The sequence below is a fragment of the Aquarana catesbeiana genome, linkage group LG02, assembly GCF_042186555.1.
Source record: "Aquarana catesbeiana isolate 2022-GZ linkage group LG02, ASM4218655v1, whole genome shotgun sequence".
Taxonomy (NCBI): domain Eukaryota; kingdom Metazoa; phylum Chordata; class Amphibia; order Anura; family Ranidae; genus Aquarana; species Aquarana catesbeiana.
The window spans coordinates 327,007,901-327,029,498 of NC_133325.1; the positions used below are offsets into that span (position 1 = coordinate 327,007,901).

The window sequence follows — 21,598 nt, forward strand, 5'->3', positions numbered from 1 at the left end:
AAATGAGAGGAGTGACAGAAGACTGGAAGAGAAAAGACTAAGAGAAGAAAAGCAGAGGGGAGGGAGAGGTGTGAAAGTAGAGTGGAAGGAGAGGTGCAACATAAGAGTGGAAGGAAAGGAATGAAAGAAGAGTGGAGGGAGAGGAGTGACAGAAGAATGGAAGGAGAGGAGTGACAGAAGGGTGGAGGGGAGAGGAGCGACAGAGGAGTGAGAGAGGAATGACAGAGGAGTGGAAGGAGAGAAGTGACAGTGGAGTGGGAGAGGAGTAACAGAAGAGTGGAAGGAGAGGAGTGACAGAAGGGTGGAGGGGAGAGGAGGGACAGAGGAGTGACAGAAGAGTGGAAGGAGAGGAGTGACAGCAGAGTGGAAGGAGAGGAGTGGGAGAGGAATGACAGAAGAGTGGAGGGGAGAGGAGTGACAGAAGAGTGGAGGGAGAGGAGTGACAGAAGAGTGGAAGGAGAGGAGTGACAGAAGAGTAGAAGGAGAGGAGTGACAGAAGGGTGGAGGGGAGAGGAGGGACAGAGGAGTGGAGAGGAGTGACAGAAGAGTGGAAGGAGAAGAGTGGAGGGAGAGGAGTGACAGAAGAGTGGAGGGAGAGGAGTGAGAGAAGAGTGGAAGGAGAGGAGTGAGAGAAGGGTGGAGGGGAGAGGAGTGACAGAAGAGTGGAGGGAGAGGAGTGAGAGAAGAGTGGAAGGAGAGGAGTGGGAGAGGAGTGACAGAAGAGTGGAAGGAGAGGAGTGACAGAAGAGTGGAGGGAGAGGAGTGACAGAAGAGTGGAGGGAGAGGAGTGACAGAAGAGTGGAAGGAGAGGAGTGACAGAAGGGTGGAGGGGAGAGGAGTGACAGAAGACTGGAAGGAGAGGAGTGACAGAAGGGTGGAGGGGAGAGGAGGGACAGAGGAGTGGAGAGGAGTGAGAGAAGAGTGGAAGGAGAGGAGTGGGAGAGGAGTGACAGAAGAGTGGAAGGAGAGGAGTGACAGAAGAGTGGAGGGAGAGGAGTGACAGAAGAGTGGAAGGAGAGGAGTGATAGCAGAGTGGAAGGAGAGGAGTGGGAGAAGAGTAACAGAAGAGTGGAGGGAGAAGAGTGACAGAAGAGTGGAGGGAGAGGAGTGACAGAAGAGTGGAAGGAGAGGAGTGAGAGAAGGGTGGAGGGGAGAGGAGTGACAGAAGAGTGGAGGGAGAAAAGTGACAGAAGAGTGGAGGAAGAGGAGTGACAGAAGAGTGGAGGGAGAGGAGTGACAGAAGAGTGGAGGGAGAGGAGTGAGGGAAGAGTGGAGGGAGAGGAGTGAGAGAAGAGTGGAAGGAGCGGAGTGACAGAAGGGTTGAGGGCTGAGGAGTGACAGAAGAGTGGAGGGAGAAGGGTGAGAGAAGAGTGGAGGGAGAGGAGTGAGAGAAGAGTGGAAGGAGAGGAGTGAGAGAAGGGTTGAGGGCTGAGGAGTGACAGAAGAGTGGAGGGAGAAGGGTGAGAGGAGAGTGGAGGGAGAGGAGTGAGAGAAGAGTGGAAGGAGAGGAGTGAGAGAAGGGTGGAGGGGAGAGGAGTGACAGAAGAGTGGAGGGAGAGGAGTGACAGAAGGGTGGAGGGGAGAGGAGGGACAGAGGAGTGGAGAGGAGTGAGAGAAGAGTGGAAGGAGAGGAGTGGGAGAGGAGTGACAGAAGAGTGGAAGGAGAGGAGTGGGAGAAGAGTAACAGAAGAGTGGAGGGAGAAGAGTGACAGAAGAGTGGAGGGAGAGGAGTGAGAGAAGAGTGGAAGGAGAGGAGTGAGAGAAGAGTGGAAGGAGAGGAGTGACAGAAGGGTGGAGGGGAGAGGAGGGACAGAGGAGTGAGAGAAGAGTGGAAGGAGAGGAGTGGGAGAGGAGTGACAGAAGAGTGGAGGGAGAGGAGTGACAGAAGAGTGGAAGGAGAGGAGTGACAGCAGAGTGGAAGGAGAGGAGTGGGAGAAGAGTAACAGAAGAGTGGAGGGAGAAGAGTGACAGAAGAGTGGAGGGAGAGGAGTGAGAGAAGAGTGGAAGGAGAGGAGTGAGAGAAGAGTGGAAGAAGAGGAGTGACAGAAGGGTGGAGGGGAGAGGAGGGACAGAGGAGTGAGAGAAGTGTGGAAGGAGAGGAGTGGGAGAGGAGTGACAGAAGAGTGGAGGGAGAGGAGTGACAGAAGAGTGGAAGGAGAGGAGTGACAGCAGAGTGGAAGGAGAGGAGTGGGAGAAGAGTAACAGAAGAGTGGAGGGAGAAGAGTGACAGAAGAGTGGAGGGAGAGGAGTGAGAGAAGAGTGGAAGGAGAGGAGTGAGAGAAGAGTGGAAGGAGAGGAGTGACAGAAGGGTGGAGGGGAGAGGAGTGACAGAAGGGTGGAGGGGAGAGGAGTGACAGAAGAGTGGAGGGAGAGGAGTGAGAGAAGAGTGGAAGGAGAGGAGTGAGAGAAGGGTGGAGGGGAGAGGAGTGACAGAGGAGTGGAGAGGAGTGACAGAGGAGTGGAGAGGAGTGACACTGCTCCTCCTTCTCTTTCTCTCTCTCCCAGGGAGGGTGAGTAGTGTGATCAGGTTACACAGCTCACTATGGAGCAGCCAAGCAAGCTGCACACTGTACTAGCAGTAGAGGGGGTGAGGGACAGGTCAGAAGAAGAATCCCAGCCTCTGCCTGTTGTCTCTCTGTGGTCAGCCCTGCTATTCTGGTGATCCCAGACACTAGTACACGGACTTTCTCCCAGAAGGAGTCTCTATGGTATCCCTATAGAGTGGCATGGTGATGCCAGCTGTCTCTAGGAAGGCATGTGCTGCCATTTCTTGTAGTCTACACGTGAACTTGGACTCGATGAAGTTCCCTGGTGGTCGTGGTGTTGGGGAGAGGAGCCAAGTTGGGTTGTGAGTAGAGGAGGTCGGTGTGGTGATGGTGGTGGTCCCGGTTTAGGTTCCTCAGCTGGCTGTGTTGGCCAACCCCGCTGTTCTAGATGCTCCTCGGGGCGTCCTGGCTGTGCACCTCTAAAGGACCACAGAAAGCATCTAAAGGGGAGGAGGAGGAGAGGAGACGGGAGAGGAGACGGGAGAGGAGAGAAGAAGGAGAGGAGATGGATGAGTCGTCTCTATTGGATTTATTGGAGTGCTCGGTATGTCTGGAGAGACTGGACACCACGGCCCGGGTCCTTCCATGCCAGCACACCTTCTGCCGCCGTTGCCTGCAGAGTATAGTGAGCTCCAGGAACGAGCTGCGCTGCCCGGAGTGCCGCATCCTGGTGGAGTGTGGAGTGGATGATTTACCGGCCAATATCTTACTGGTCCGCCTGCTGGATGGCATACGACAGAGACCTCGGAGCACCCCCACCGGGAGTCCTACAGCGAGCAGTAACAACAGCAACAACTGCGGGAGCCCGGGGTGCTCTGCCACCGGGGGGAACACTACGACACCCCCACACCATGCTGCATGCACCCCGAGTCTGAGGGATCTGGCTGCTGCCAGTCAGAATGCCCTCCTGCTGGCCAAGGTACGTCAACTTTCCGGGACTGGGTGCACCTGTTCTGCTGATGGAATGCCAAGGCAGCTTGGGTGTCACAATTGCTGCTCGCCCAAACCTGCTATATATAGAGACTGCTAGGGGGGTATGACACTTTCTGGGGGGCTGCATGTCTGATCGCAGCACCCAGAAGCACCAATCAACTGGGCATAGGAACCAATCAGCTTCTAGCTCCTGCTTGTTCAGTTTACCTCTGGAAATGAAAGCTACAAGCTGATTGGTTGCTACACACAGCTATTCCAGTCTTAGTAAATCCCCCTCAACAGCTTTGAGTGATTTGGGCATAATATTGCTGATCCCCTGTGGCATATAGTTTCATTGGTGAGATGAAGCTGAAGTTTACATATGGCTATTTTTACATTCAGGTTGTACCAACATAAGTATGTATGTGCCGTTCCTGTGGGATCCCCATGGAAATCTCTGTAGTCCAGCTTGGGCCAACATAAGTACGGTATGTAACGTACCTGTGGGATCCCCATGAAAATCTCTGTAGTCCAGCTTGGGCCAACATATGTATGTAACGTACCTGTGGGATCCCCATGGAAATCTCTGTAGTCCAGTTTGGGCCAACATATGTATGTAACATACCTGTGAGATCTACATGGAAATCTCTGTAGTCCAGCTTGGGCCAACATATGTATGTAACATACCTGTGGGATCCCCATGCAAATCTATGTAGTCCAGCTTGGGCCAACATAAGTATGTATGTGCCATACCTGTGGGATCCCCATGGAAATCTCTGTAGTCCAGCTTGGGCCAATATAAGTATGTAACGTGCCTGTGGGATCCACATGGAAATCTCTGTAGTCCAGCTTTGGCCAACATATATATGTGCCATGCCTGTGGGATCCCCATGGAAATCTCTGTAGTCCAGCTTGGGCCAAAATATGTATGTAACGTACCTGTGGGATCCCCATGGGAATCTCTGTAGTCCAGCTTGGGCCAAAATATGTATGTAACGTACCTGTGGGATCCCCATGGGAATCTCTGTAGTCCAGCTTGGGCCAACATATGTATGTAACGTACCTGTGGGATCCCCATGGGAATCTCTGTAGTCCAGCTTGGGCCAACATATGTTTGTAATGTACCTGTGGGATCCCCATGGAAATCTCTGTAGTCCAGCTTGGGCCAACATATGTATGTAACATACCTGTGGGATCCCCATGGAAATCTCTGTAGTCCAGCTTGGGCCAACATATGTATGTAAAGTCAAAATGCCGGCAACTCTATTGCTTCTCCTTAAATCTTTATTAAGCACTAACAGCAGTCATCTAAACAACAACTAAAACGCTTCGGCAGGAGCCTTCCTCATAGCATACAGATTTACAATAAAATCAAGTTTATATAGAAAAGATATCCATTCCTCCAAGAAAGGGGGTGGTACAATTCAACTTAAAATCAATTAACAATTAAAATCATGTGAGGTTGGCAGAACCAGAGAAAAAGGGCAGGGAAAAATGGAAACACAGACTGAAAACTCTAGGGGAAAAAATTAACCGATTGTGGAATCAAATTGTATTATTTTAAAAACAAATTCACATCCATTCTACTGTTCATTCCACTAGGAAATCAAGTCCTCAATCTGTGTATCCACCACACCTCCCACTGAAGTAGGGTATGGTGTGTATCCCCCCCAACAGATCTTCTCACCGGTTCCAGACCGCAAAAAGAAAAAGACTCCAGATTACCATCATGAACTGTTCTAAAGTGTTTAGACACATTTGAAATATTTTTTGCATTGTTATTAAGAGTATCATTGTAATGCTCTGATATTCTAATACGTAGATTGCGAATAGTGCATCCCACATACTGTACTCTACCAGTACTGCAATCAATTAGGTAGACAATCATCTTTGAATTACAATTTATAAAACTGGATATGTTTTACCCGTTGAAAAAGAAATAACAGACTTGCCTTTTCTGTGTCTTTTACACTGTTTACAGGTGTTATAACCACAGGGATAAGAACCCACTGTTCCCAACCATGAAATGGAAGGGGTAGTGGAACGAAATAAAGAGGGGGGAAAGCATAGTACCTACAGTAGGAGCTTTCTTACTAGAAAAACTGCATCCCTGTATTAAAATATCATGCAAAGTTTTGTCCACATATAAGACAGGGAGGCAGTATTCAATGATAGAGACAATCAGGTTGTATTGTTGTGAATAAGTGGTCACAAAGTGAACTCCTCCCCTCCCATGGGACCGTTTCTTCTTTTACTGATGGAAGAGGAATTTCCAATCAGGTCTCTACACTCTCTATTTTCTGCCTCTATCTATCAAATGTCCCCCATATCCCCGTTCTCTCAACCTACTGGAAACAATGTTACATTCTTTAGCAAAATCCTTATGAGAGGAACAGTTTCTCCTTGCTCTAATGAACTCACCTGTTGGCAATGCCCGCACTGTATGCGCTGGGTGACAACTGGATGCTTGCAAGAGTGAGTTACCACATTGTTTCCTGTAGGTTTTGGTAGAGACCATTCCACTATCCACACATGAGCTTGGGTGAGTTTTTGTCTACATTACTTAATATGTATGTAACGTACCTGTGGGATCCCCATGGAAATCTCTGTAGTCCAGCTTGGGCCAACATATGTATGTAACTTACCTGTGGGATCCCCATGGAAATCTCTTTAGTCCAGCTTTGGCCAACATATGTATGTAACGTACTTGTGGGATCCCCATGGAAATCTCTGTAGTCCAGTTTGGGCCAACATATGTATGTAACATACCTGTGGGATCCCCATGCAAATCTCTGTAGTCCAGCTTGGGCCAACATAAGTATGTATGTGCCATACCTGTGGGATCCCCATGGAAATCTCTGTAGTCCAGCTTGGGTTAACATAAGTATGTATGTGCCATGCCTGTGGGATCCCCATGGAAATCTCTGTAGTCCAGCTTGGGCCAACATAAGTATGTATGTGCCATGCCTGTGGGGTCCCCATGGAAATCTCTGTAGTCCAGCTTGGGCCAACATAAGTATGTATGTTACATACCAGTGGGATCCTCATGGAAATCTCTGTAGTCCAGCTTGGGCCAACATAAGTATGTATGTGTCATACCTGTGGGATCCCCACATAAATCTCTGTAGTAGATACCACTACTCCAATGATCTCTGCTCGCTTCCAGTTTCTATGTCCTGCTCACTGAACACTACAGGTGACTCGCACTTGCTATTTAGGGAACACTTTGCATTTTCTCAATGAATGCAAAGTGTTCTCTGATTGGATGAGGGGGAGATCATGATCCCCCCTCATCTAATTAGAGAACACTTCATTGAGAAAATCCAAAGTGTTGCTCAAATAGCACCTGTGCAAAGTAAGCGACCTCTTGTGGTCAGTAAGCAGCAGGGCAACTGCTCGGCACAGGACCCGGAATTGGTGGAGTTTACTACAGTGATTTCCATGGGGATCACACAGGTATGGCACATACATATTTATGTTGGCCCAAGCTGAGCTACAGTGATTTACATTGGGATCCCACTGGTATGGCAAACACATACTTATGTTGGCCCAAGCTAGACTACAGTGATTTCCATGGGGATCACACAGGTATGGCACATACATTCTTATGTTAGCCAAAACTGGACTACAGTGATTTCCCTAGGGATGCCACAGGTATGGCACATTCATACTTATGTTTGTCCAAGGTGGACTACAGTGATTTCAATGGGGATCCTACAGGTATGACTCATACATACTTATGTTGGTCCAAGCTGAACTACAGTAATTTCCATGGCATACCCACCGGTATGGCACATTCATACTTATGTTGGTCCAAGCTGGACTACAACGATTTCCATGCGGATTCTACAGGTATGGCACATTCATACTTATTCTGGTCCAGGCTGGATTACAGTGATTTCCAGTTTCCACACGGATAGCACAGGTATGGTACTGTACTGTATATGCTTAGTTACATTGGCACCTAAAATTCAGCATTAAAGTATATATAAACCGAAGAACATTAATTCTACATATTGCAGCTCACTGGTCTATACTTAGTCCCCTGTTTTTTGTTTTTTTTGTTCACGCTTTTGTCCACCTGGCAAACCTTTCAGTAGCACACTTCCTGTCCAAGGTGACAACGCTCAGGCATTGTACTGTATCTATAGAGGAGCAGTGTTATCACCTTAGTCCGATCTCATGATTTGAATCAGAAACGCTTCCCCATCTCCATAACAGTGAAGAAGGTGTTCTGTAGTTACAGGAGACAATTGGGAAGGCTGAAAATATCATTTGATATTAAAGTTCAGTGCACAGGAAGTTACAAGGACATTTGAATTCTGGTGGGATCAGCGGGTATTTATCTATACTTGCAGAGAATGTACTTAGCCTGAAAACAATCTTTGGACTGGTAAGCTGCAGTATATTAAATGTTTGTTCTTGGGTTTAGATACACTTTAACTATTTAGCTAATACTGCAGGATTTTCTTCTTGGCAAGACAGAGTTAGTGTGTATTTGGGTCAATGACTCTCTGAAGAGTAACTGTACAAAGCTCTGCCAATTGTGAGGCTGATCAGTCAATCTAATGGTGTCCATATACGCTTTGATTTGTGCAATTTGAAACAACTGAATAGCCGTAACTTTCCTTCCGATTGCTTTAAGCTGGCCATAGATGATACAATGTTCCTTCCTGCAACCACCAATCAGTGTTGATAGGGAATCCCTCCCACGGAGCCATTGTGTTGTCCCGGCGGCTGGCGCAGGCAGCTGTCCCTACCGGGAGAACACAGTGATTTTGCTAGCAGCTATAGCCACTGGCAATAAATTCATCCTAAAAATCCGACATACTGGTTGTACCCAAATCAATCAATGGATCTTTTTGGGTACAATCAGCCTGCCCTTTAATGATTAAAATCTTTGACGGTCCCTGCTGAGCCAGCCGAGATTCTAACTGTCTATGGCTGGCTTTAGACTCAATTTAGGATTTGATCAAACTGAGTAGAACAGTGAAAGCAGAAAATTATTGATTGGATTGCATTGATCACCATACTGAGATGCTTTGTTCATTAATTCAATTTTTTTTTTTTATTAATCAGACTGTGAGATTGTATTGTGAAAATGTAGGTGTGATTAATACCTTACAATTGTATCTTCCAACTATCTAAATTCACTTCCCCTGTGTGTATCATATCTGTTAAATGGGTTATTTTTTCAAGAAAGATTGATCAGAAAAGAAAACAGTTATTTACTGAAGCATGTATAGCCATCATAAGGTGGTCACACATGCATCAATATCATTCAGTTGAAGAATTGTCGACCACACACCCTCTGTTCGATTAACTTAGTGAGCTTGTGGTTGATTATGCTGCTGGTAAGTTGATCAGTTGTGGTGGAATTTTATAGATAATTTCTGATCAATCAATTGAATATCTGTGTCAAATTGAATGATCATTTTCAATAGACTGACAATACAATGTATCAAAAACAACACAGTATGCGTTGTATCATTCAGGTGATTACATTTTGCACATAAACATTAAAGCTAATACTGACCTGATGAATAAGTCAAGCTGGTCTAACGCTAGGTGCATATAGACTATTTTTAATAGTGCAATCACACTACCACAATCACTAGAGATTAATCACTAGCAGTCACAATCAATCGCCATACATTTGGTACAAATTACTCCTTATAGAGTGAGGCACACAAGCTACAAGTAGTAGCTTGTAGTAGCGATTAATGGCACACATTTGGAGCAATGAGCAGTTATTAGTTGCTACTCTTTGCTATTAGTGTTCCTCACCCCATAGGGAGCCATTTGTTACATTTTTGTAGCAATCAATCACTACTACTAGCCATTAATCTCTAGTGATTTTACTGGTTCAATCCTAATACTAAAATCGTAATGTGCTTCTTGGCTTATTTTCATCCAAACTGAAATTCGATGTGTGCTGGAACGTTGAATTAGAGTACTTTGATATCATAGATCTCCTAATTGGAACAACTTTACTGCTACAAACCCTGACATCGTATGCATTGTGTTATTATTATTCAGGATTTTTTATAGCGCCAACAGTTTACAACATAAGAGCAGACAGTACAATTACAATACAATTTAGTACAGTAGGAGAGTATCAGAGGGCCCGGCTCATTAGAGCTTACAAGAGGCAGGGTCAAGAGATACAAAAGGTAATGACTGTGGGGGATGAGCTGATGGAGAAAATAAAAGTACATTTGTTAGGTGTGGGAGGTGTAGTCCTCTTTAATAAAGATGGGTTTTCAGGGATCGTCTAAAATTGGACTGAGTAGGAGATAGTTGGACAGATTGGGGTAGGGAGTTCCAGAGGATGGGAGAGGCTCTGGAGAAGTCCTGGAGGTGAGCATGGGAGGGGGAGGTGACAATGGAGCTAGAGAGCAGAAACATCTCCATGCCTGTACTGAAACGAACATGCTTAATATTTATGTTACTTTGGTGTAGGGACACTTGTGCATGTGATGACAGTTGTCCGTTTTTTCTATGGGATTATTGGACAGAAAGCCTATTGTGTTGGATATGTGGTCTCACCTTGATTTGAAATGTTTTCTGGTTTTATAAACATCCTGAAACTATTACATACATATTTACCTAACTCCAGCCAAAAAATTTTTATTTTTGTTTTGGAAAAAGAGGGATATTATATATTATAATAAGTACAAGAGTGTCATGTCATGTGTATTCCTATTTGAATCTTAGTGTGCTTTGTGTATTTTTTCCAGATCTGTGCAGTAATCCAGTGTGAAACGTTCCCTCTGTTCAGGAGCTTCCTATAATAATGACCTGAATCTGTTGGTCTCTCAACTTGTGCATGGTGACTGGTCTTGACTCCGCCACCTTCGGTAGTTTTCTGCAGGCAGCCTGTAGTGGGTGGGGCCTGCTGGGTTCCTCCCACAGCTTCGCTCTCTGCACAGGCTATGCACAGCGCAGCACATTTGTTAGACAATCTACTAGTGTATGGCCTGCTATAGGCATTGAAAATTAAAGATAGCGGCTAATTGGTTGCCATCTGCTCTTCATTCTGCCTGCTCCAGTTTTTATTTTTTAATTTATTTTTAAATTATTATTTTTAAGTTTTCAAAGAACAGAACAGAAAGTAGTGGACCACAGGCAAAAACATATCTCATATGTCTGCTCCAGTTTTGATAAATCCCCCCCACAGTATTTTTTATTAGATGTTTAGTATCATTTTTATGCAAGGCTGGCCATAAGCTGCTCGATTTCCTCTCATTGAGCCTATGACCCGAATGAGAGAAGATCAATCTTCTTCCCCATCCATGCTAATAGCATGGATAGAGGTATCGCCAGTGACATCTCAGTGTCCGTGGGTGCCTGAATTCAATGGTGCTGCCAAAAAGTGACGGCATCTGATAGGATGCAGAGCATTGTCTGAACGGTGCTTGTGCTGAGCAGTCGACCTCCTGTGTTCACAATACAGCAGGGCAGCCACTCAGCACATGACCTTGACCCAAGTGGAGAACCCTGGCCTAGCTGTGTAGCCTCCTGGGGCATTGGCAAGGTATGGTATATACTGTTACATTAGGCCAAGCTGGATGGATGTATCTATGTACAAGTTAGTCATACCTGGAGTTCCTCTTTAGGTCGACTTTTTGCTAGCCAGGTGGTGCTCACAGGGCCACACACAACTCAGATTCCAGCCAATTCTGCGGGAATGGCCCAAAATTTGAGCTGTCTATGGGAGCCTAATTGTGGCTCACTTGTTATTTATGATAGTGTCTCCTGAGCAGTCACTGGGTATTGATCACTGGTGTAGAGATTTGATCTCAGTTACCAATGAACTGCAGGGCCGAGCATGTGAAGATGTTGTCTAAAGCAACCAATTGGTTTCCAGCTGTTATTTTTCAACATCTGTTTTAGAAAGGAACAATCTGTTGAAATGGGCTACATTTCTTATTTCTAAATTTTTATACTGCAGAGCAGTGGTCCGGGGGCCAGATGCGGCCCTTTGCTTACCTTTATCCGGCCCTTGAGACACTTTTCCTCCAGCTGACGCAATTGATGAGGCACTATTTCTCATACTAAAACCAATGACAGGGCATTGTTTACTCCCACTGATGCTGGGGCAATTTCTACTCCCACTGGCCACAGTCCGGATCCCCTAAAGCCTGAAGGACAGTAAACTGGCCCTTTGTTTAGAGAGTTTGAAGACCCCTGTTGTAGAGAATCTATTCTCAAACAGGGTTCAATGGAATCCTAGGGTTCCTGCAGAGGTTGCTAGGGGTTCCTTGAGCTGTAGCTAATTTATCTCCAATTTGATGATGCCTATATAGTGCCAGGGTCAATGCCACTTGGCAGAACCAGCTGGAAGACACCAATGATCTTTTTAGCTATCTGTAAGGGTGGCATTCTAACCACTGGTGTAAAAGGGGCATTGTTCACATTGACCTCTACTGAATTGGTTTGAGCAAGAGTTCCCTAAGATTCATTTTCAGGGTTCCTCTTGGATAAAAAAGTTGTGAAAGGCTGCTGTAGGATTGCCCCATTTTATTGGTGCAGGTGTACCAGTATAATGCCATCTGTGAACTAAAAAAATGGTAAAATATAAAGAATAGCTCCAAGGTTGTGTTGTTATGTGTAGCAGTATGTGTACATTTTCCCAGTGTTGAGAACTCCTGTAGAAGCACAGTAACTTGCCTTCACACAATGACATTTGGGAGCTACCCTGTTACATCTGCTAACGACATACTTAACACATTCCACATGTTTCTCCCACTGACAAGTATATCTGAAATACAAAAATACATGCTCTGCATACTCAAAGAGTCACCCTGCATTGATATCTCTTTTTTATAGCTGACAGTTCCTGAACACATCTGTCACGTCAGGATAATTCCTCATTACCCAGTGCTGAACATGGCACAAAAACTATTGTCTCCTAAACTGTGAAATGGGGGTTTAACCAAGTCTACCTGTCATTTTTAGCCTGGAAAATCAAATTTGTTAGGCTGGATTCATGCTGTTGTGGTGTGTTAATGCACATTATATGCCATTTGTTAATGTGCATTTTGTTAATGAAGCCCTGTTCATTCGAATGGGCTGTCTAAAGCACCAAGGTGCACCAGAAAGCGTACATGGACTATCTCATGTAACACAGCACACCATAGTGTATTTCCGTGCATTATGGTGCAATACAGATGCGTTGGTAAGGTGCACAACAGTGAGCCAGTCAGTCAAGTTTAGGAAGCATAAGAATCCAGAAAAAATACACTTTAACTTATAACAAGATAAATACCTCAAAAAGGCACAACATATCATTTTTGCCTGGTTTCTGGGATTTTTCTTTCCTTTTCTTGTAGTTGCTGCGAGTTGCTGAAATATATATTTCGTATGTCAAAGTGCAATGTGAATAGCGAGGAACTCACAGTAACCAATCAACATTCATTTTTCACTGTTTTGACTGCCCTTAACTAATTTAACATGAAATCTGTTTGCCATGGGTCACTAATTTTGCTGCACTTTGCAGTGCCTTATGAAATCCACCAAATGACCTAAGATCTCTGCTGAAGGGTGATGTGTGGGCAGAGGCAGCCACAGAAGTGTTTTAGACTTAAAGCGGAACTAAGCTCTTCTCTACTTTACAGCCAAGAAAGCTGCCATCTGAGCCTTTGTTTAATTTACAGTTGTCATGGTGCTGCACATGTGATCAGTTATGACACCAGTCATTTGATGACTTTGGTTGAGAGCACAAGCAACTGTGACAGTTGTCAATCACGGCATGCCTTCAGTGGAACAGTTTTGGGAAACAGTTAAATCTATGGGTCTAGTTCCACTTTAAAGATTCGCCTTTTCAAATATGTACTGTGCAGTCAAGGGGCCACAGTAATGAAAAGAACATTGTCCAGCTTAGAAAAATCAAGCCTAGCTTACATGATGTACATGAAGGCCAGTCTCTGCTGCCCTACAGCCTGACCAGAAAACTTCCAGTTTTAAAGATCTGTCCTGTCCTGGCACCTGGGACACCTTAAAGTGGTGTTCCGGCCGAAATTATACTTTTTAAATGAAAATACCCCTATAATACACAAGCTTAATGTATTCTAGTAAAGTTAGTCTGTAAACTAAGGTCTGTTTTGTTAGTTTATAGCAGTAGTTTGTTATTTTATAAACTTACAGCAGGCTGTGGCCATCTTAAGTCTGGGCATCTGAAGCCAGACTGTATTTCTTCCTGGATCTCATCCTTGCAGATCTCGCACATGCTCAGTGCAGCACAAGCAGTGTAATAGGTTTCAGGTCAGGTTTCCATAGCAACGGCAGTGTCAGAGGAAGTTGCCGCCCCTTCCCAGAAGGCATTGCAAACAGGAAATGATGCGATGGGCCGCGGCCAGGGAGGAGGAAGTGAAAAATGAATACAGCAGATATACAGTAAGTGCCGGTTCACACAGGGGCGACTTGTCAGTTGACCTAGTCGCCTGACAAGTCGCCTCCTGTTCTGTACAATGGAACCGTTCTAATAGGAGCGACGCAAGTCGCTCCGACTTAGAAAAAGGTTCCTGTACTTCTTTTAGGGCGACTTGAGGCGACTTGCATAGACTTCTATACAGAAGTCGTTTTGCAAGTCGCCGTGGATGTCGTGTGCAGGTCGGTGAGGCGACCTGCAAGTCGTGCCTCCCCTAGTGTGAACCGAGCCTTAGTGCTGAGAATAAAAATTAAAAAAATATCCAATTCGTTTACAGTGCACAGTTTAGTGAGGGATGCTGAAGAGTTGTAAAAGTGGGTGGAACTCCACTTTAAGTGTTAAAGTTGAACTAAACCCTCCTATCCTTTTCAGCCAAGGAAGCTGCCACCTTGGCCTCCGTTGGATCTTCAATTGCCATGGTGCTACACATGTGATCAGTTGTAACTCAAGCCATTTGATGATTTGACAGTTTGGAAGAGAGCACAAACAAATGTGACAGTTATCAATCCTGGCATTCCAGAAATATAACAGTTTTTTTAAACTGTTAAATCAATGGGTTTAGTTCTGCTTAACCACTTCAGTTCTGGAAGGTTTTACCCCCTTCATGATCAGGCCATTCTTTGCTATGCGGCACTGTGCTTCTTTAACTGATAATTATGCGGTCATGCAACGCTGTACACAAATGAAATATTTTTTTCCACACAAATAGAGCTTTCGTTTGGTGTAATTCATCACCTCTGGGTTTTTTATATTTTATTTTATAAACAAGGATAGGGGGGCAGCGCCCGTGTGTCCACAGCAGACGCGCTGCCCCTGATATTGGTCGTTAGTGAAACTACCCCATAGGATAGCATGCAGGGGCATTTAGATGCATAAAAGAAAATGCCCCTAGGTGCAGCAAAATAAAATGTCCAGTGTGCATGAGGCCTAAAAATTATGCAGAATATGTATAGAGCAACAGGGAAGATACATGTGACATAACATGACTGATTTTGAAGCAGTAATTTGCAACAAAACAAAACAACTGAACTACAGCCAGTGAAAAGTCTGTGTTTCTGTAATTCCAACAATAGTTTAGTTGCTGAGCGACTTGTGTGTTTTTTTTTTTTTTTTTGCAACATTTGGAGTTATCTACCAACACTTTGCTTTTGTATACGTATGTACTGTAGCCTTCTACAAAAGCAATCATGTAGCACATCCCTGGTACAAAGTTGCTGGTGTGACAGCATGACGCCTAAAGGATATTATGGTCAAAACCTCTGTCGGCTTGTCAGTTTCTCTGTTTCTCTTGGTCATCCAAACATATAGAGAGGGTGAATCCCCCCAGAAATTGAAGGGTAATCCAACATTTTGGGGCTCATTCAAGCCAGCTGGGGGTGCATTGTGATCTGTATAATATGTCCCCGCTAGTGTGTATTATGTTGGAGCAGTGCAATGTGTTGGTACAATTTTCTTTATTTTTAACTTTATTGCAATGTCACAAAATGACATTTCATTCAACTCTATGCCCCGCAATGTGTCGGGCTGCAGTGCGGTGACAAGCCATGAGGTGAGTTCAGCTGCTTAGCATATGCTGCAATTTTTTTGCAGTGCATACCAACCCACATGTAAGTTATGACCAAAGCACCTAGAAAACAATTCTATGGGGTTGATTTACTAAAACTGGAGAGGGCAAAATCTGGTGCAGCTCTGCATAGATTCCAATCAGCTTCAGGTTTTTGTCAGAGCTTAATTAAACAAGCTGAAGTTAGAAGCTGATTGGCTACCATGCACAGCTGCAGCAGATTTTGCACTCTCCAGTTTTAGTAAATCAACCCCATTGACGTCTATGTGGCCTTGCAGTAAGGACCAGTTCACACCACAGAAGCACAGTCTGGATGCGTTCAGGATGCATTTTTTACCCTTTTTGTTTTGTTTTTTTTTCAAAGTTTCTTTGTTTTCTTTTTTTTCTGTAATGCTATCCATTGCACTGCAAAAAATGCAGCATGCTCAGTTTGCTGACTGTACTGGAACATACTGAAGTGGTGTGAACTTTGTCATTGAAATCCATGTAACCTACTGAGTTGCCACCTCATCCCTTTAATCCCGAACACATATTAATTACACAAGTTCTGTGGCTGATTAAGGTGGTAATTAAACTCACTTGGTGCCGTAACTGCATTAAATCAGCCTCAGAACCTGTGTAATTCATATGTGTTCCAGGTGGCAACTCTAACTGTACATACGTTTTTGATGAAAAAAAAAAACGCACTGGACTGCATGTGGTGTGACCTGACCCTGACTCTGTGTTGATCTATGCAGATTAATGCAGCTCAATGGACATAGTATGAAAGAACCTGTACAGGGGTCACTGGAGCAGGAATAGAGAGCAAATCTTCTAATGGGGGCACTTGTTTTGGTTACAACTGTCTACATGGGGATCTTCATTCCTTTCCTGTGGTGTCTCTGCCATAAGACAAGGGTTTTTTTTAAAAAAAAGTCAAAAGCACAAACACTTAAAAAAAGTTTTGGCTTTAGATATACATTGTACACTAAAGTAGAACTAAAGATGATTTCCCTAGAGGGTTTAGAACACCTTTCAGGTTTTTATTGCAGACTGCCTCCCCATTAGGTAGATGATTCCTCTCTGTATGTCCTGTTTACCATTATCACAGTAAGTGACAGTAAAAGAAAAACCCACATTTTGACTTATTCCCAGAACAGGAATACAGGAGAAATCTTCCAGTGGGAACACTGTTCAAGCGTGCCAATAGAGGAGGGAATGGTTAGAACTACTGTCATGTTTTTGTTGATGTTTGTGACCCAGTTGGGAAGCTTTCTGGCCATATGGTATCAGAAAGATGGTTTTAAATTAGAGCTAAAGGTAAAACTTTCTTTTTTAAATTCTGTATAGAGTAAGGGGGGGGGGGGGGGGGGGTTATAAGCCCTGTCAATTTTATTTTTGTAATTTGCATGCCATTGGGAATATTTTCCTTCATTTCCTGTCCCATAGCCAAAACAGGAAGCATTGCTTCTCACTTCCTGTTTTGGCTATGGGACATGAAGTGAAGGAAAATATTCCCAATGGCATGCAAATTATAAAAATAAAATTGACAGGGATTATAACCCTCCCTTACTCTATCCAGAATTTAAAAAAAAAAGTTTTACCTTTAGCTCTAATTTAAACCATCTTTCTGATACCATATGGCCAGAAAGCTTCCCAACTGGGTCACAAACATCAACAAAAACATGACAATGGTTTTAACCATTCCCTACTCTATTCAAAACTGACAAAAAATGGACTTTAATAGGGTTGCTGGTAGATGATATGTCTATTGTAAAGAATATGGTTATTTTTCATTACTTGGCTTTACTAAGATAAATTACAGGGGGACCTTGTGTACTACTTGCTCAGTGTCTCACGAGGCATGAATCCAATTTAAAGCTTTGTTCATAGCTTTCTTAATTTTTGTCCACTGACAATGATTTAAAACCTACATGCTGCTGGGTTTTGTGCATTACCTCAAAGCTACTGATTTAATTCATATTTTTAATATTTTTTTTTTGTATTCAAACATTTTATAGAGTCTGAACTTAGTTGACAATTTCAGAAAAACAATGCGTGCAATCCCATGTTTGCTATTGATAGTGCAAGCTGAAAACACGCCAAGCTAACTTTGCTTACAAGCATCTCGAATGTGCATCTATTTATAACTGTCGGTCAAAAGTGTGTCTCACCTGTTAATGAGCCGCTTTACAGAGGAATCATCTTCACTCTAGCATGTGTTTACTCCGATCCCCCCATTAGATTCATGAGAATTAAAAGAACCTTGGAAATTGCCCAGTGATTTTGTGTTTAAAGTGTGAGAATTGCTCCAAGTTCACAGCAGCCTACAGTGCTTAAAGTACTTACATATACCCAATGAAGTGACTGGCCTCAGGTGATACAGAGAGATAGATCAAATCCCCCTACATAAGTTTTACCTGTTTATTTAGTTCAGAAGTTACGCTCAGCTCTGAAAAGCAGGGGGCGGAGATCTGAAGTTGCACTTAGTGAGGAAAGCTCTGAGAGCAGGTTGGAGGGAAGGGACCCCCCCCGCCCCTTCACACAGCGCACAGGAACAGAGTTGAGGCTGTCAAACAGGCTGTGTGCTGGAGATCTCTTCCCTGTCACCTTTTTTCTCTTGGTGTCAGGAAAACTCAAAGGAAGTGACTCATGCTGCAGAGGAAGGAGGCAGCAGACAGAAATGACAGTGCTCTGGATTGAGACAAGTACACACTATAGAAGTATATGCTTTGTTCATATTTAATGTCTGAAGTTTACAACCACTTTAAAGTATAACGAAAGACACTATTTTTTTTAGGTTTGGATAGAGTGGAGAAGAAGTAGAATACCTGTCAGTTTTGAGTGCTGTCTGTGCCTCTGTTGGGGACAATCATTCTCTCTATTTGTCCTGTTTACCATTATCATCTAAAGTGAGAGGAAATCCGAAATTTATGGTTGTCACCTGAACAGGAATAGAAGAGAAATTTTCTAGCGGGGGGGCACTCCTTCTGGTGACAACCAGAGATTCCCTTACTTTGGTGGGATTTCCTCTAACTTCCTGTTTTGGCTATAGAGCTGACAGGGGTTCCTCCCTTACTCTGTTCAAATGAAATAAAAAGTTTTGCCTTCAGTTCTACTTCAAAGCTCAACTGAAACCTTCATATGCATTACTGTACTACAATTAGACTGCATGTATGGTTAATAGGCTGCATTATATGCATAATAAATATTCCCTTATTTAGTGTATTCCTACATGCTATTTGTTGCAGCAAGGGTTAAGGTATCTGTGAACGCACTCTATGCAAAGAGCCTTTTTGAGAAGTTTCCCAAAAAATAAATCTGGTACCTTTTTCTTTTCTTTTAATCCAGCAGTCACATGACTGCAAAGCCTCCTCCAGGTTGTATCCTGGGTTTGGAGGGAGGGGGCAGGATTGGAAGGAGGGTGGACTGTTAGTGATGTCTAAGGCTGGGTTCACACTGGTGCACTAGAGTTTGGGTGCAGCTCAATTCATGCACGTTTTACACACTGTGTTAGGTACACTCCCATTGACTTCTACTAGACTTTTGTGCATTTATAGACGATTGTGCATTTTGTAAAAGCACACCAAAGATGCAGCATGCAGGACTTTGATGTCTGTTCATGAAAATGCATGGTCTCATAGAAGTCAATGAGAGTGTACTTAAAACGGCATGTAAAGCTCACATAAATTGCACTGCACCCAGACTGCAGCGCATCGGTGTGAACCCAGCCTGACACAGTGGGGAGTACTTTCCTCACTACTTACCTTGCATTCCAGCAGTGTCATATACAAAAAGAGTCACGCTGACAGTTAGTTACTATTAGTGTGAAAACATAATTTATATATCATGTGCTAAACAGCCCAAGCATAGAATACAAAAGGGTGCTGCACAAATTCATTGTTAAAAGTAAAGCCCTCCTCATATGTGACCCAGGTTGGAATACATGCAGTCACCATCCATCACCATGTGCAAAGTCTGCAGAAGACACCACCACCTTGGAATGGTAAAATTTCCTGCTTAATGGCTAGAATAGACTTTTACTCTAGAAAGGTCAAAGCGCTTTTGGCTAAATACCCAGCCAGGGCCTCACAAAGATGTTCCTGCGGGGTTCCCTTGGGCCAAGGTAGAGATCATCCAACCACACTCTCCATTGTATCATACCCAAAAATACAAGATGCCCCACATAGTGTACAAACTTAACGATAATTTATTAAAATGTAGAATCACACTTACATCAATGTAGAAATAACACGCTAAACAATCTCGCTGGCCGGCATAGAGAAAGCAACTTCCAGGAACCGAGGTACGCGATGACGTCAGCACGTCGCTCTGCCCAGGAGTGTGCCTCTTCTGCGCTCCAGACTGGGAGTGACACACTCATTGGGGAATTACTTACCCAGTCTGTGTACATCTTCTGCTGTCCACACCCATGTTGGCTGCAGCTGCATTAGGCAGGCTGTGGTTATCTAATGGGTCACAGTCTTATTGCAGCAGCAGTGCTGGCCAAGGGGCATGTCTTTAAATCTGACTACAGAGACACAGGGACTGTGCCTACACATGGCGTGCCTGTATCTCTAGTTAGATGCAAACTGACCACGACAGCACAGATGTGCTTCCATACTTAGCGTGCCCAATTTTAAAACAGTATTTGAGAGGGACTGACAGAATCCCCAGTTATTTGTATCTGAAGCACATACTAAAACACAAGAGGCTACTCTTTGCAGCAAAGACATACAATAATAGACACATATGTGCTATATTAATTTTAACGGTAACATACACTTTAAAATTTCCTGTGCACGCTGGATAGTCAGACCACTGCTCCCACACGCAAAAATCATGCAGAATGCCAGCGGTCTGGCACACCCACCTGCACGCACTGCCAATCAACTGTACTCAAGCTCAATGATCACTGGAAGCAGTGTGCAGGGGAGGAGTGTCAGACCGCCGGAGACCAGAACACCCTCTAGCGAGGTGCTAGCATAGGGTATTTTTCAGCACTTTGTATGTAAAATGACACAGAAAGGAGAGCATGGTTATCGTTGTATATGCAGCCTGACTTTGTTACTGCACAAACAGTACCCACTAAGGCTGGCCATAGATTATACCATTTTCTTTCCTTCAACCATGGGTTGAAGAAAAGAAAATTGCCTGATTCCCCCATTAACACAGTCAGTTGATGGGGGAATCCCTCCTGCTGCCATTTTGTATTCTGATAGCAAGAGGTATTCTAGCCTTCAGAATACATTGATCACTGCTGGCGGCTATAGCCGGCGGTGGTCATACAAAAGAAAAAGCTGACTGGCTGGTTGTACTGTGGATGATCAATGGATCATCTTCACTTAGACTAGCCTGCCCATAGATGGATTGAAGTGTGACCGGATGCTGCTGAGCTGGCCGAATTTCGATTCCTCTATGGTCGGCCTTAGTTTTTAATCTGGACAGGCGTACATGATAGCAGTCTTTGTTCTTTAATAGGGATGTCTTTGCATTTATTCCTCAACAATAGTCTTATCTTGGGTTAATAATAGCTTTTAGCTTGAACTGGTGTCTGCTAATATCTGAAAAGCCAGGAACAGGCTTGGCTGCTGAAGCCTAGCAAAATTGTCAAGATCAGGCGATGATAATCTTGTGTATGTGGGTAATCTAAAAACGTACCATGTGTATGCACTTGTGGTAGAGGAGCTGCTTCTGTGACTGATAAATGCCTTGTATATTCTTCTTATTGACAAGAAGCACTTTCAAGGCCGTACATTTCCTCTGCCATTTTCCTTGCCTTATAATGTAAAAGCTATAATAACTCGCTATTTTCACCTGATGTAGCAATTTTTCTGCCATAAAATCTTAATGCTTTTTATATACTCTTTATTTATATCTAGTACTGCGGGAGATGTTGCTGCTTTATAAATCAGTAATTATAATGTCCAGCAATGATATTTTCATAAAGTTTCATGTTACATTTTTATGGGAAGAGAAATAGCCTACATTACATTCTCAGAGCACTAAGTGTCATTTACCAGGGCTGATATTAGAAGAGGATCCTGTTAGAAACAGCTGTTAAAGATAATATTGTTACTTTCTCTGTGAATCGGATGGTTTATATACTTACCATTTTACTAGATATCTAAGTTCTTCTTGGCATTGTGATTATCCGCTGAGTGG

General features: G+C 43.9%; 1 protein-coding gene across 3 annotated transcripts in view; it reads left to right on the forward strand.

Annotated features, from left to right (window-relative positions):
* The first annotated feature begins 2,436 nt into the window (after window positions 1–2,436).
* Window positions 2,437–21,598, forward strand: part of SH3RF3 (SH3 domain containing ring finger 3) — a 606,895-nt gene continuing 587,733 nt past the window's right edge. For 2 of the 3 annotated variants that reach the window (XM_073614818.1, XM_073614819.1), the window contains exon 1: window positions 2,437–3,465. In XM_073614818.1, coding sequence (XP_073470919.1) covers window positions 2,935–3,465 — 531 coding nt within the window. In that variant the 5' untranslated portion in view covers window positions 2,437–2,934. The remainder of the gene's footprint in view (window positions 3,466–21,598) is intronic. The other variant, XM_073614820.1, reaches the window with a different exon arrangement.